This window comes from Liolophura sinensis, chromosome 6, assembly GCF_032854445.1.
Source record: "Liolophura sinensis isolate JHLJ2023 chromosome 6, CUHK_Ljap_v2, whole genome shotgun sequence".
Lineage (NCBI taxonomy): Eukaryota > Metazoa > Mollusca > Polyplacophora > Chitonida > Chitonidae > Liolophura > Liolophura sinensis.
The window spans coordinates 16583922-16599778 of NC_088300.1; the positions used below are offsets into that span (position 1 = coordinate 16583922).

Genomic DNA, 15857 nt, shown 5'->3' on the forward strand with positions numbered 1-15857 from the left:
AAAGATTGTTGTCATTTTGTACAGTTAATGTACCTAATCTGTTAATGTGATATGCATAAATTATTTGCTAAAATTGCTTCACATTTGTTTATATTTTAAAGTGTTGGCATTTTGGCAACATTGTTTGGCCTCACCCATTTGTATTTGAATAGAAGTAGATTTTTTTTAAGCAGAAAGTGTCCATAGTTTCCATTATTAATTGCTGGTAAGCTTCTGTAGTGTGAATTAAATGAAACATAGACTGTTTTATAATTAGTGAAATAATTAATAATATGTCATGTAAATTGTCAGCCGTGTAGTATTTACTGCATATCTTTAATAAGCAGACAGTTGCATACATGGAAGGCTTGTTCCCTCCGTTGGTATAACATTGAGGCTAGGCACATGTATGTACATACATTATATTCGTCTAATTTTTCTGAAATTTGGGACAGATATTAGTAGTGGTGAAAGTAGAATGTTACATTTTTTTTACCAGCCTTTTGGAAAAGTAAAGGCATGAGTATGTTGTTCATTAGATGGCCTAATGTATACATATATATTGGCTAAACTGAGCAGACCAGATGCCCCAAATTTTAGAAGAAATAGGTTAGTGTCTGGTATCTCGCTCCAAAACATTCTTTTTTTTTTTTACTCATTTTGATTTAGTTTCTATTTTGGAAATCACGTGAACATTCATCATCGATGATGAAGGTATGTGTGTTCAGTTGACTAAAATGCTTGACCCCCACCCCCACCCCTCCCGACCCTCACACACACAAGGTAATCTGTATACCTGTATGTTGGATCCTTTGGAAAACAGTCCAAAAGCCCTAGCTATTTCTGTAGATAATCCATACTTTATACCATACCTACAGTACAACAAAAAAGTGACCACCATACCACACGCATTAATACCGCAGTTGGAATGCATTCCACACGCGTGTAACAGCCGTGTGGTACCCATACGACACGCGTGTTTATAGTGGTCACTTTTTTGTCGTACTGTAGTCTTTCTTGTGTGTCTTTTGTTATCAGAAACCACGACCACAGTCGGCTGGGGGAAAATTGGCATCAGAGAAGCAGCAGTCAGGGTCAATGGCAGGACTGACCGGGGAGGAGATAAAAATTGTACGGCGTGTGAAAGAGGAAGAGGAGAGGAAGGGAGGCTGGGTCAGGATCTTTCCCTCCCCTGATTCATGGGATCTCTATGGGTGAGTCTCATACATAGATCTCACCACAGTATGGCTGCAATATTGTCGATCTGGCGTTATAATTAATTCATTCATTCAGTCTGGAGGAGGGGAGGCTGGCTTGGGATCTTCCCCTCCGCTCACTTGTGGAATCAGTATGGGTGAGTCTGATACATAGATCCCTCTGGAGGAAGGGAGGCTGGGTCAGGATCTTTCCCTCTGCTGACTCATGGGATCTCTATGGGTGAGCCTGATACATAGGTCACTCTGGAGGAAGGGAGGCTGGGTCAGGATCTTCCCCTCCCCTGACTCATGGGATATGGGTGAGTCTGATACATAGATCACTGTGGAGGAAGGGAGGCTGGGTCAGGATTTTTCCCTCAGCTCACTCCTGGGATCTCTATGGGTGAGTTGGATACATAGATCACTCTGGCAGAAGGGAGGCTGGGTCAGGATCTTTCCCTCAGCTCACTCCTGGGATCTCTATGGGTGAGTCTGATATATAGATCACTCTAGAGGAAGGAGGCTGGGTCAGGATCTTCCTCTCCCCTGACTCATGGGATCTCTATGGGTGAGCCTGATACATGGATCAGTCTGAAGAAAGGGAGGCTGGATCAGAGCCGGTTTTATGTATTTCTTTTGGCCATATGCCATATGGGACAAATAGCCAGATCATTAAATTGTTCTCATGTGGCATTCTTGATTTGTAGTTTGGCTGTGGTTTGAGATTTAAATGTACCAGTACACAGTTTGTGGTGTTATGTCGTTTCAGGCCTCTGCTTCAGTTCAGCACTACCCACAATGCCATGCTGCATCAGAGACTCTATCCAGAGAGGTAAGCTATTTCCTGCCGGCAAGTGTGATAAATATATATACCCTGTTGAAATGAAGGGATAGTTTCAGATCACTTGAACTCTGTTGCCTGTTGTTCTTACAGCAATAAGTATCTATATTTGGCAGTTGGTTTTGATGAAGGAAAAAAATAAGGCTGTGAAGACAGAAAAACAAGTGAATGCTGTACATGTCATAGGGTGACCATGGAGTCTGTACGACATTACCTCCAGACATGGAAGAGCTGAAGAACCATCAGCTTTGTTGTGTTTCAACCAGTAGGGCAGCATGCGTATTTGTATTCACGCTTTAGTGAATAGTTAATTATGTACAAAAATGATTTAAAAAAAAGAAAACATGAATATGATGTAAAGAAACCATAAAAATCAGTCTTCATCATTTGAGAATTATCTTCTAAAATTGTAATGACTGATCTGTTGATGAAATTTTATGCTTTCAGCAATCAAGAAAGTTGAAGAAACAGTGTTGAGCATGTGTTAAATATTTAACTGTACTAGTGAGCTTTAAGTTGGGGTTCAGTAGCGACATACATTTATGATTAAAGTGGTTTACAAACTGTTTTGCAGTTTAGTTTTTGTTTCCCCTATTTTCAGACATAAAGGATTTGTTAGTCCTCTAAATCACAAATCCTCTGCTACATCCATTGGCCACAGAAACAAGTAAGTAACCTTAGTGTGAAACTAATATATATTCATGACATGCAAACTTTATTATATTTGGTTTAGATATGCTCTGTGTGCTTTCTAGATTTTTTTCCCTCATGACATCACCATTGTTACAGTCTGGCGTGACTGAAACAACAGTACTTCATTTCTTCCTGTATTTACTGATAAGAATGACAGTAAATGTGAAAACGAAGAAATGTCATATTTAAATCAGCTGTATGAAGTGTCTTTTGTTTGACTGTAGGTTATTATACTCTCAACTGTCAACCAGCCCTCTTTGCAAACTGGACTTTACGGTAAGTAAACTCACGTTTTCATTAAGTGAGACTCTGATAGACGAAATCTTTTCTTTTGTCTGGGAATTCTGTTGATTTTTTTTGTTTTGAGATGTTTTAAGGGTGTTTTGAGATATGTTTTGAAGGTAGTGTGATATCCAACTGGAAAAAGTTTCAGCACCAAAAGTAATAAATGTTTCATGAACTTCATTTATATCTAAAATGGCATGTTTTTATGGGAAATCTTAGGTCAGTTTACTGTATGTTTGACTTAATGATCATAGTGATAAGTGATGAGTGATGAAATGGGGGCCTCTGTGGTTTGCGTGCCAGCGCGGCACAATGATCCAGGACCCTCTCACCAATGCGGTTGCTGTGAATTCAAGTCCAGCTCATGCTGGTTTTCTCTACGTCCGTACAAGGAAACGTCTGTGAGCAACCTGTGGATGGCCGTGGGTTCCCCTGGTCTGGTTTCCTTCCACCGTAATGCTGGCTGCCTGTCGTATAAGTGAAATATTTTGAGTAAAACACCAATCAAATAAATCAGTTCAATCATGAAATAGTGTGTGTGTGTGTGTGTGATAGTGTACATTCCTGTGCCTTTCCCAGTCAATACAGTTTCAGGTTTATGAAAATGTTCACCAAAACTAGTTATTCTCTGTTTTGTGGAATAACCCAGAGGGCGACAGCATATTTTACTTATATAATTTTCATGTATATGCATGTAAGGCGAAGAAGATCTTTTAGCTACACATTTATGACATGTTTCCTGTCACCATCTTTAGCTTATCAGTTTGTCAAGTCCTGCCATGTGTAGATCAGTGGTGGGTATGCTGTTTGATGTTACAGATGTTACTTTTTTGAAGTTGACATTTCAATTTGCTGTTCACTTTTGAATCAGATTACAGGCATGGGGAGAGCTAAAATCAATAATACTTGTTGCTTTAGTTGAAATCTTTATGAAGAGGTTTCATGAAAATTTCATTCTTAGCTTTCATTGCTTTGTCTTACACAAACTTCCTTTTTGCTTAAAACTTCATTTCCTTTTTCGGTGTTTGTTTAAATGAGCCACACTTATGTCTTTTTTTAGAAAGTAGTTATTGAAGTATAAAATTTAAGCCAGATAATAAGAGACGATATTAGGATGTCTATGTGTTCCATTTTCTGCTCTTTGTTCTCGTTCCACAAGTTTTCCCATGTGTAGATTGTGTGTTTTCAGACACACTTTCAGGATATTATTGTGTCTGGACCCTAATTCCTCAACCTTTTCAGCAACTTTCAGTGCAATTTATTCATATCTTATTTTGATGTTTGAGACACAACTACATTGGTTGGATTTCCACGTGTCAGGGCTTCACAAAAAGTATAACTTTATCAGTCAGCACAGAATAATGCCTTCAGAATATGCTTGAATATACACCTTGCAAACATGCAAAAACTGTAAGTGACCCAGTTCACATGAATTCAACGAAATGTTTCACCACCCTTTTATCAGTGTGTAATATTTAATATTTCCCAGTGGTGTGCTCTTAGACCATGGTAGACAATATACGGCAACAATATAATGGCAAAAATATCACTTAACCAGGAGACATTAGATACCCAGTTAGATGATAAAATAAATCACCGCAGAGTACAATGGCAGGTAACAGAGCTTCACTATTGTGTATACAGGGAGATGCTTATGGTCACGCACTTTTAAGGACTCGTCAGTATCTCCGAAAACTGAATGGTGGAAGTGATGGAAGGAAAAAACAGCGACGACGTAGAGCAAAGTCTGCCATGGAAAGAAGTAAGTCAGATTCCAATTGTTGAGACTTGTTTGATATGTGATCAGCTTCTGTAACAACCTCCAGACATTTATAGAAGTTTTGTGTTTACTGTGTCTCATTTTTTCCCCATTTGTTTTACACTGATATAATCATACTTTTGGAACCCTGAAGTTTGATAGGCCATTCAATGTGGGCGTACCATGTAAATAATTATGATTCATAAACTCCATTAAAATTTGTGTAGACTTTTAGGACGGATGTTATTGTTGTAGGGGTGCATTCTTGAACTGCTCTTTGCGCCTCAGTCATTTTTTCTTGAGTATCGTAGTCTGACTACATGAATATTTGTGTTCATAAACAGTGCTTAGAATTCCTTTTATACAGATGTATTCTGCATGGCTTTTGTTGTGTGTTAGGAACATCAAGGAGACCATTAGCTCAGGGATTGCCTGAAGAAGATGGTGAAGGAGAGGGGGAGGAGACAGATGGGGCAGAGTTAGAGCCTCCTGTGACGTCTGAAACCAGCACTCAGAAACAGACACAGGCTATCACCTGTGCCAAAGAGGACAAGGGTCCCACAAAACAACAGAAGATCACAGCCAAACTGGACGTGGTGGACCAGACAGCAAAGCCACAGCCACAGGTACAGGTACAGGAGCAAGCTGTCTCTACACCCAAGCTGAATGTGATGGAGATGCTGGTACAAGGAGAAGGGGCACTCAAGTAAGTCAGCTGTTCTCTGCTAAAATGCCTTACTGCTGTTCAGTGATAGATTTTAGATATTCTATGACTTTATGTGTTATATGTGTTATATATTTTTTCTCTTTGATTCCAAAATATATAGAAAGATCACTAAATCGTCTTAACTTGTGTTTTTTGTAATGCGCCATAGGTATAAAAATCAGGTGTTTGGTCAGGTGTGTAAAAAATGTGTTCGTGTTCTGATAAATCTATGTTGTTTTGCCTCTAATCTGCCCGCAGTCTTTTCTGTGGTATATTGTTTAGCTGTCATGTTCTTCTTTGTTACCTGCAGTAAAGTACAAGCGAGGACAGCGTTTGCTATGTACCTGATACGTGTACATCAGCGACTTTTGTCTGAGTGTAATTCTCACAGTGTGGAGGATGTGGAAGCCATGAATGAGCAGATGGTAAGTTAAAGGCTGTGGATGTATGGTTGTCGGAGTGTGACTCTCACAGTGTGGAGGATGTGGAAGCCATGAATGTGCCGATGGTAAATTACAGGCTGTGGACGTATGGTTGTCTGGGTGTGACTCTCACAGTGTGGAGGATGTGGAGGCCATGAATGAGCCGATGGTGAGTTACAGGCTGTGGATGTATGGTTGTGTGAGTGTGACTCTCACAGTGTAGAGGATGTGGAAGCCATGAATGAGCAGATGGTGAGTTACAGGCTGTGGATGTATGGTTGTGTGAGTGTGACTCTCACAGTGTAGAGGATGTGGAAGCCATGAATGAGCAGATGGTGAGTTACAGGCTGTGGATGTATGGTTGTCTGAGTGTGACTCTCACAGTGTGGAGGATGTGGAGGCCATGAATGAGCAGATGGTGAGTTACAGGCTGTGGATGTATGGTTGTGTGAGTGTGACTTTCACAGTGTGGAGGATGTGGAAGCCATGAATGAACAGATGGTGAGTTACAGGCTGTGGATGTATGGTTGTGTGAGTGTGACTCTCACAGTGTGGAGGATGTGGAGGCCATGAATGAACAGATGGTGAGTTACAGGCTGTGGATGTATGGTTGTGTGAGTGTGACTCTCACAGTGTGGAGGATGTGGAGGCCATGAATGAGCAGATGGTGAGTTACAGGCTGTGGATGTATGGTTGTGTGAGTGTGACTCTCACAGTGTGGAGGATGTGGAAGCCATGAATGAGCAGATGGTGAGTTACAGGCTGTGGATGTATGGTTGTCTGAGTGTGACTCTCACAGTGTGGAGGAAGTGGAAGCCATGAATGAACAGATGGTGAGTTACAGGCTTTGGATGTTTGGTTGTGTGAGTGTGACTCTCACAGTGTGGAGGATGTGGAAGCCATGAATGAACAGATGGTAAGTTACAGGCTATGGATGTATGGTTGTATGAGTGTGACTCTCACAGTGTGGAGGATGTGGAAGCCATGAATGAGCAGATGGTGAGTTACAGGCTGTGGATGTATGGTTGTGTGAGTGTGACTCTCACAGTGTGGAGGATGTGGAAGCCATGAATGAGCAGATGGTGAGTTACAGGCTGTGGATGTATGGTTGTGTGAGTGTGACTCTCACAGTGTAGAGGATGTGGAGGCCATGAATGAACAAATGGTAAGTTACAGGCTATGGATGTATGGTTGTCTGGGTGTGACTCTCACAGTGTGGGAGGATGTGGAGGCCATGAATGAACAGATGGTAAGTTACAGGCTATGGATGTATGGTTGTCTGGGTGTGACTCTCACAGTGTGGAGGATGTGGAGGCCATGAATGAGCAGATGGTAAGTTACAGGCTATGGATGTATGGTTGTGTGAGTGTGACTCTCACAGTGTGGAGGATGTGGAGGCCATGAATGAGCAGATGGTGAGTTACAGGCTATGGATGTATGGTTGTGTGAGTTGTGACTCACAGTGTAGAGGATGTGGAGGCCATAAATGAACAGATGGTAAGTTACAGGCTATGGATGTATGGTTGTCTGAGTGTGACTCTCACAGTGTGGAGGATGTGGAGCCATGAATGAGCCGATGGTGAGTTACAGGCTATGGATGTATGGTTGTCTGGGTGTGACTCTACAGTGTGGAGGATGTGGAGTGAATGGATGGTGACTTCCATATTTTTCAGTATTGAAAAGTTGTCCATGTATAAATGATACAGTGTTCATTTGAATGGAGGCCAGGAACAAAAAGGTGGTTGGTATTGGAACGTGTCGCATGACCTGTGTAGCTGTCTGAATGAGAAACTCTCATATAGTCTACACAAAAGGCCTAGTTCGCAATAGAAAGCATAATTTTCTTCTGTGATGCTGCAGTGCTTGTGTGCTGTCTGGGTGTTTTTTTGAACACACATAAACCAATAATTGTGACGTAATAAAGGAAAGAACAAAGGAATTCTGGCTTTGGACCATTTTGTTACTGGCAAACGAGTTCCCGATTATGATGATTATGACCAAATGTGTTCACAATACATTTTATTTGTTTTCAGGATTTGGTTTTGCGATTCTTGAAGCGAGCTGCAGTAAATTTGCACCAGACCTTCAAAGTGATTGTTCCCAGTAGGAAACTGCCTCTGAATGAGAGACGACGCATCCTGGCCAAGCAGCTTAGTGACTTTGTACATGTGTACACAAAAGTAAGTGTATGTTTAGTGTTTGTATTTGGAAAGAATTAAAGTGCATGGAATATACCTAAACGAGAATGGATTCTTTTGAGAATCTATTCTCAGATTGTTTTACGGAGTGTGTTAGTTTATTTATTTGATTGTTGCTTAATACCAAAATCAAGAAGTTTTCACTAATGGGATGGCCATAGGTGTCGTAAGTGCAGGTAGCGGAGTGTGCAGAGTGCGCGGAGTACATGAAGTGTTAACTGTTTTCAACTAAGTAATGTGAAATGTTTTGTTTTCCTCAAGTTTTAGAAGATTTTATTTCGGAACATTGTATGACATTCTCTGTTTTGCTTTTCCTCAGGAAACAGAGCAGTTAAGAAACAAAGCACAGGGCGACAAAAAATCCCAGAGAAATTCAACAAGCAAAGAAGGGATAAATGAGGAAAAATTTGAAAGGTTCATCAATATAGCAAGGTGGGCTCAGCTTTTAACTCTTACCACATCTGTACATGTTGACAAAGCTCTGCTGAAAACATAAATTAATGGGAGAAACTATAAAATTATTAACTGCATGTACATCTGAAACTGTGAACTGTTACATAAATGATTTTGTTTTGGATTTTGTTAATGAATTTATATTTATTATGTCTGAATATTATTAAATATTATTATTTAGCATGTCTGGGATCTTTTCCGTGGTTAGATACATGTACATGTAGGTTTACTTGTCAGACCATGTTTCTTACCCCAGCTGATGATTCTTCATTGCTGAATATATATGCATTCAGTAAATATCATAAAATATTACTTTTGGTGCTGATACTTTTCCAGCAGGATATCATCCTATCTTTCAAAACAAAACCCAAACACTTAAGAGGCATAGAACTTTCAGAATCAGGAAATGTGAACAACTTAGTAGCCATTGTAAGTCATGTATTTGTCATAACATTTATTGGTCAAGATGTTTACTGTCTTTCTTTATGTCCGCAGTGAAACAGAGTTAGAAGAAGTTTTAACAACCTACACAAAGCTGAACAAGTCTGCCAGTATCTTCCTGGGCACCAAGTCACCAAGGGTGGAGCTGCTGGGGAAACTTCTAAACCTGAATCAGGACACGGACTGGCAAAGAGGAAGGACATCTCCACAGAGAGCAATCAGATTGTATCTCTCGAAGCTCCTCCTTCACGGGCTACACCTCCACAGGCATTGGCCCCTCCCACTTCTCCAGCTCCCGCCTTTATAGGATGGGAGGAAACTCCTGATGTGAAAGGTAACAACTGTTGTCATATAGTGTCTCTTTTCTGCATACATGTACATGGTACGTAGCTGGTGATGTAAATGGTTGGGTCTTAGAGGTTATTTGTTATGGATGCTTGCCTGGCATGTTTCATTTAATTTATCTTTGTAGGAAGCATAACCCAACATGATAGAAATTAAGTTGTTGAATTTTTTAGTAACATAGCTTGCTAAGGTGAAATTTATGTGCAAGATTTAAGTCACACTCTGTACATGTAAGAGGTGTAGACAAAAATGACAAGAGTTTAATATATATATAATTGTAATATTTTTTATAATAATGATAGTATAATAACTTTCAATCTTTATCAACAATAGCTCTTGTTTGAAGTTAATTGTGAGTCACAAAGATATTCTGAAGTTAGATACTTAGATCAGCATTCATGAGGCAATGCTCTGCAAATGCAAGATGCCAAATTGTTAAGCCTTATCAAGAATAGAATGTGTTGTCATTCAATCTGGTAAATGTACTGCAATCTGTGTGTGCCTGTGGCTTTTTATCCGTTCATGATAAACATGTAGAAAACTGGGTACTATTCTAAACCATTCTACATGAATGAATTTCTTCAGGCAGTCATAGATGTAATCCCCCACAAAGAGGATACCTTGCATACTTAATATACAGTACACAAAGATAGATCAATGTTTAACCAGCTGATGTAAGTGTTTTCAACGTAACAAAAATTGCCTTTAAATGAGCCAGGCATGTATGTCCGGACTGATATAGTTACCATAGGATTCAATTCTTAAAGCTCTGGTATGAACTTAATGTTTACAATCCCAGGTTGTGGGGTGTATATCACATTCGGTAGATAGACAGGTTTATGGCCGCATCATTTTATGAGTGATATTCACTAACTGGAATCTTATCTTCTGCCCACAGCTGTGTTAGACAGCCTGGCCCCAAAATGAGCAGCAATCTCTCAGGTCTAGAGAAACGGGCAATATGCTTTTGTCTGGTAAACCGTATTCTGCCGCGGCAGCATGCAACTCCCCTGCAGCAAGCTGCATTTGCAAGGCAGTGGCCGTATATAGTGCCAAACTAATCCGAAGTCCCGAAGTCGTCCCTCCTCGGCCAGCAGTAATAAATCAGGGTGGGCGGGGCATCATTAAACCTGATATGACCTTTGACCTTTACTGCAGCAAGCTTTCATGTAGTGCTACAAATCTATTTTCTATGTGTAAATATATGTATTTTTTTTAAATTAAAAAGAATGCATGCTGTCAGTCATTATGTGCATGAATTGTCAAAGTGTTTTGCGTGAATTCTAGCAGTCGTACCATAGTTCCATTGGGGTTGTTTGATGTATTGTGTTGATATTTAGGTCAAAGGTCATAGCAGTCTTGCTAAGAGATTCTAATCTCATAATCCATGGTGTATTGGTGCTTGAGTCTTTCTGTGGTGTAGTTGTAACAATAAACGTCAATCTGCAAAGAAACTAAGGCATGTACATGTAAGATGTCTAATTTGTATAACATAACTAGCTGGAAAATTTTTTGCACTGTTAGCAGGTTTTCTATACATGTATAACCGACCGACCAGACATTTTCCATTTTGTGTAACTTTAGGAAGCAAATTGTTCTGATGATTTAACAATATTTTCACGAGGGTCGGATTTTTTTTTTCAGTATATTTTGTACATGTTGTCTGTAATATTGCTATTAATGTGTACTGATTTGAAGGTAATTAACACCTATGCCTTGCAGGTGTGCGTGTGATCAACCATCGACCAGCCTCAGCAAATTCGACAAAATCCGTTTCAGCTGGGAAACCACCATTAGGTCAGTATACTGACTATACTACTTATTTAATTATTTGATTTGTTTTGTACACTGTCCTTGAGTATATTTCACTGACTGTAATGCATGAACCTTTTCGACCTCTAAAGGACTATTTCAGTGAAATTAATGTATACAATTACATGTATTATGAAAATGACACCAATAATGATTTGTTTGTGTCACTAAAGATGTATGTAGTTTTATAAAACTGTACAGATTATTTCTGTACATCCCTTAGTCAGAGTGAATGTTTCAAAAATGTTGGCCATAGTGGTGGCTGAAAAGGTCGAAAAACTAGGGCATTAGTGAGAGGCGGGTCATTGTCGTTGTTCAGATCTAGCACATGCTGACTTCCTCACCTGTTGTACATGGGTAGATCCTGCAGCAGCCTGCGGATGATTGTGGGTTTCCCCTGAGCTCTGCCTGTTTTCCTCCCACCATAATGCTGGCTACTGTCGTATGTGTGAAGTATTCTTGGGTAAGGTGAGAAAAATCCAAACCAAATGTTAAATAAATATGGTGGGCAGAACTTCATGGGGAAACACGAGACCATCTGGAGGTTGCTGGAAGACCTTCCTGCCAGAGATGACGCCATAAACTTGAATTCACCAAATTGTTTTTAACTGATTTTCAAACACCAAATTTGCAAATTACGTATATACATGTAGGCATGGGTCATGTTCATTTTCAAAATTCAATCTGAGTGACCACAAAATGAAAATGACAGAGCAAATTAGTATAAGATCTGTAACACAAGTGATTTTCACGCTGATATGTTGTTTTGTCCACAGAAAGAGGCTATGTGGATGTGTACAATGAGAAAGCCATTAATGAGGCACTGCAGAGGCTAGCCCACAGACAACAGGCCCGTCAGTACTCGGCCACTAACAGTACTGTGGGCTTCTCCGAGATGCCCAGCAATGTGCCACTGTACCGCAGTAACAGTCAGCAGAGCATTCGCACGGAGGTGTTCCGCACCCGCTCACTCTCCACGGGGGATACTTCTACAACTGACATGCACAAAGTTCAGAGACACACCAATGACAGGAGCCATGTCCATCAGCCTGATGCCCCGCAGGGAAAATACATCACTCTGGAGGAACACAGGAGTTCCTTGCGCCTGCCTTCCAGGCCTCAGGTTCGGGCAGGTAGCCTAAAGACTGCTAATGCCACCTTCAATAGCTTTATAGAGGACAAAGGCCCCTCGTGGCAGAGTGATCTGGCCTTGGCCTATAACCAAATTACAGGGAGCAGTTTAAACCATTTTGGTGTGGGCAGTCAGGGTAATCGATCTTATAAGGTGGCACAACAACAACAACTTGCCAAGCAGCAGAGAATGATGGCACAAAGTAAAGCCCTGTTGGAGTCGAGTAAGGCCAAGCACCTTGCCATGGTAGCACAGGCTCATGCAGCCCAGCTCCCAGGGACCCAAGGCCTAATGGGTAGTCAGGCCAGCCTTAGCTCTGAGACTAGCACCCAGCCGTATGAACCCAAGCCCCCAACCAGACCGGTCACGGGAAAGAAAGTGAACAATCACTTTAGGGTAGCTAGGTGAGTTAGCAGATCATACTTGGTAACCATGCGAAAAAGATGCAGATAGCCATTCAGTAATTCTGTGTTGTTGCATGTAGATCATCAAACTGCCTAATATGTTCAATTATAAACATTATTTAATGCTTCATATTAAAGAAGTTTTGTTTATATAATCACTGCAACTTTGGCCTATAATTTGGGGACATTCTGTAGTGGTTAGAAGTATCATTACATGTAGGTGTACCCTAATGTAACAAACTGTTTGTTGACACAACAGGCCGCTGACACTGGAGGTGGGGGCAGGAGGAGACAAGCACATCAATCCCGATACCTTCCAGCTCAGTTCACATCTTGTCTCGTCTTCCATATCAGGTACAGAATATGACCTTTGAACAACACAAGACACCTGATATTTGACTGTTAGAATCTCAAATAGGCATTACAGATCAAAAATTGAAGACTAAATGGTGTACATAAATTTTCACACTCAATCCAACATATATTTTGAAATTGTTACTCTGTTGCTGTGTACTTGTAATGACATTGCGAGTCTTTTTGTTAAACAATTGTTCCATATTTTATACCAACATAACATCTCTAACCACAAAATGATATGTGTATTCTTTCTTAGTACATATACCAAACATTGATGGGTTAAGGATTTTCTTGGTGTTGATGTCCACCTCTTCACAATAGTGTGGAGACTGTAATGCAGTAAATTAACAAATAAAGTGTCATATGTTGGTCATTGGCATAGTTTCATGAGTTCTATGTTATTTCCTGGCCGAACGTGGGAAGGTCAGTCAGCAACCTGCAGATGGTCATGGGTTTCCTCCAGGCTCTGCCATGTTGCCTCCCACCATAATGCTGGCCGCTGTCGTAAAAGTGAAATATTCTTGAGTACAGCGTAAAACACCAATTAAATAAGTGAATAAATAAATGTATGTTATGTCTTTGCAGGTGCCAAATTGCTGACACAGTGACACAATCTACTGAACCCAGTCTGGAATGACAGGCGCATTATTGCCACCTAGCCAAGGAGAATGAATGCAGGAGACCACTGTGCACTACATTCGAGTCATGTTTGACCAAGTACATCAAGATGTAACAACTTCTGTCAGGCTTCCTTGTGGTTGTTTCTTGTCCAATGTACTGTACCAGCGCTAATCTACAGAGCAGGTTTCAAGCTGCAGATAACCTGAGCAGTAAAACCTGCCTGTGCAATGAAGACATTGCCAGCTGCAGCATATATACTCATGATACATGTAAATCAGACATTGGTATTTGCTGGTACACAAATTCATGAGATCTTCCAATATACCACTATTTGCAGCTGTTAATATGAAGATCATTGCCTGCTTTGGACAAGCATTTTATGATGTAGCGTACTCATTAAGAATAAAGTAGTTATTCTTTTTCATGACCAATCGAAAGGCATGTGACTTAATGAACAGATATATATTTTGCAAATGGCGTGCTCATGAGGTTTTATTTATGGGAAGAACACTACTTTTTATGTGTTTGATGCCTTCCACTCACCTGTTGTTTTTTACATGCTGGACCAAGGTCTTGGAGTGTTTATTTGAGCCATTGACTTGTACATGCATTCTGTGATTCGTCCATGCCTACCCCCTTGCACTGTGATACAACTGTGATCTGAAGAGCAGATTGTGATTCATCTTGTTTTATCCCAAACTGTTGGGAGCTAGTCCTGCTTGTTTCACTTATCAAGTTAAAATGTGACAGATTTCTTTAAATGCTGTTGAACTAAAATATCAGGGAACTGCTAAATAAAGTATTGTGACTATAAAGACTATGTAAATTTTTTTTTTCTGTAAACAATGTTTATGAAATTTGGAAATTGTTAATGCTTGGAAAATATTAGACAAACGAATTGATAAAGAAATGGGTTTTGGGTTTATGTATAAAATAGGATAAGATCACATTTTTTCAGTACATGGGTCTGGAATGAGCTGTTATTCGTTGATCACAATAAATGGCATGGGTAGGTGCATAAGGACAAAGGCAAATTCATAGAGGTACACATACACTACTACACATGTAAATTCTGCCCATCTGGATGAAAAGAGGAAAGCTCTATAAACCTAGGAATATTTGAGTTTAAAGCTGACAATATCTGCTGGCATTATTAGATAATTTTTAAATTCTGATGACATTTTTGTGTCATTGCCCAGAAATCTGTTGTATTCAGCGTTTGTATGGTGGTAGATTAGAACCATTCATGCAGTTTGCGCAATGTTTTGCACCATAACGGCAGCTTTATATGTAATTTTATCTGTGATCAATATGCAGGACTTGATAAAACATGGGATTGTTCATTTTAACTTATTTCCCCTATATGCATGTACTTTCTTGACCTTAGGTTCAATAACATTCATATATCTTTTTCTGTCTTTTGTTTTACTAATATGTGATTTTACAAGCCTTTGTGAAATGAGTTCCATGTTTTTTCAATTGGCAGCTGACATGCTTCGTGCATCCTGTTGTATGCTATTGTCTGACACTAATTGATTTCTCACTTACATTTCCATAACAAAGTCATTTGTGTGAGAAAATTGGTATTTATTAAACGAATGTACATGTATGTATATCATATACTATTTTTATGGAGTATATTTCTTAGTTTTTATTTAACATCAACATGCATGTTTTAATATCTTCTATGTGATTGATACTAATACAAGAAGTATGGTACAATTAAGTGGTTTAAAAGGCCATGTGAAAGATATTTCGTCTATACTTTGATCTAAATAGTCCATTCAAGCCTTATCTACTTTGAGGAGTTTGTTCAATAACCTCCGATATTTGCTTTCAACTAGTATTGCCTGTAATGTAATTTCTAATAACAAATCTGTACAGTCTCCCAGTTGAATGTTCTGCACCTTCTCTTAAATATTTTCTTGACAACATGTGATAAGCATGTGATTTCTGGGATATGTTCTGTCAAATAGATAAAATGACAACATTTGTTGATTTTTAGGGATAAAATTTTCACATATAGTTCATCTGTAATAGATGTTATAGGATGAAAGCATGTGATAAATACTGTGATTTTTCATGACCTCCAAATGGAGATGGAAAAAAAGAAGTGAATTTGTATGGTGGTATTATATCCAGGGCTAGATTGTATTTGTTCTTATTGTGTTTTGAATGGATACATTCCCAGTTGTGATAAATACATGTAATGA

At 39.6% G+C, this 15857-nt stretch overlaps 2 protein-coding genes across 4 annotated transcripts in view; both read left to right on the forward strand.

The window, feature by feature from the left end:
* Nucleotides 1-10347, forward strand: part of LOC135466662 (tubulin polyglutamylase TTLL5-like) — a 28254-nt gene extending 17907 nt beyond the window's left edge. For 2 of the 3 annotated variants that reach the window (XM_064744285.1, XM_064744284.1), the window contains 12 exons: nucleotides 1018-1193; nucleotides 1945-2007; nucleotides 2618-2683; nucleotides 2934-2985; nucleotides 3750-3788; nucleotides 4639-4756; nucleotides 5153-5459; nucleotides 5770-5884; nucleotides 7915-8061; nucleotides 8399-8511; nucleotides 9028-9307; nucleotides 10217-10347. In XM_064744285.1, the coding sequence (XP_064600355.1) occupies nucleotides 1018-1193; nucleotides 1945-2007; nucleotides 2618-2683; nucleotides 2934-2985; nucleotides 3750-3788; nucleotides 4639-4756; nucleotides 5153-5459; nucleotides 5770-5884; nucleotides 7915-8061; nucleotides 8399-8511; nucleotides 9028-9280 (1449 nt within the window). In that variant the 3' untranslated portion in view covers nucleotides 9281-9307; nucleotides 10217-10347. The remainder of the gene's footprint in view (nucleotides 1-1017; nucleotides 1194-1944; nucleotides 2008-2617; nucleotides 2684-2933; nucleotides 2986-3749; nucleotides 3789-4638; nucleotides 4757-5152; nucleotides 5460-5769; nucleotides 5885-7914; nucleotides 8062-8398; nucleotides 8512-9027; nucleotides 9308-10216) is intronic. The other variant, XM_064744286.1, reaches the window with a different exon arrangement.
* On the forward strand, nucleotides 9976-15857 carry LOC135466950 (tubulin polyglutamylase TTLL5-like). The gene is made up of 7 exons (XM_064744704.1): nucleotides 9976-9992; nucleotides 10217-10292; nucleotides 10387-10423; nucleotides 11038-11115; nucleotides 11907-12666; nucleotides 12926-13020; nucleotides 13609-15857. Exons 1-7 carry the CDS (start codon nucleotides 9976-9978, stop codon nucleotides 13629-13631), a joined length of 1086 nt encoding a protein of 361 aa, XP_064600774.1. The 3' UTR covers nucleotides 13632-15857.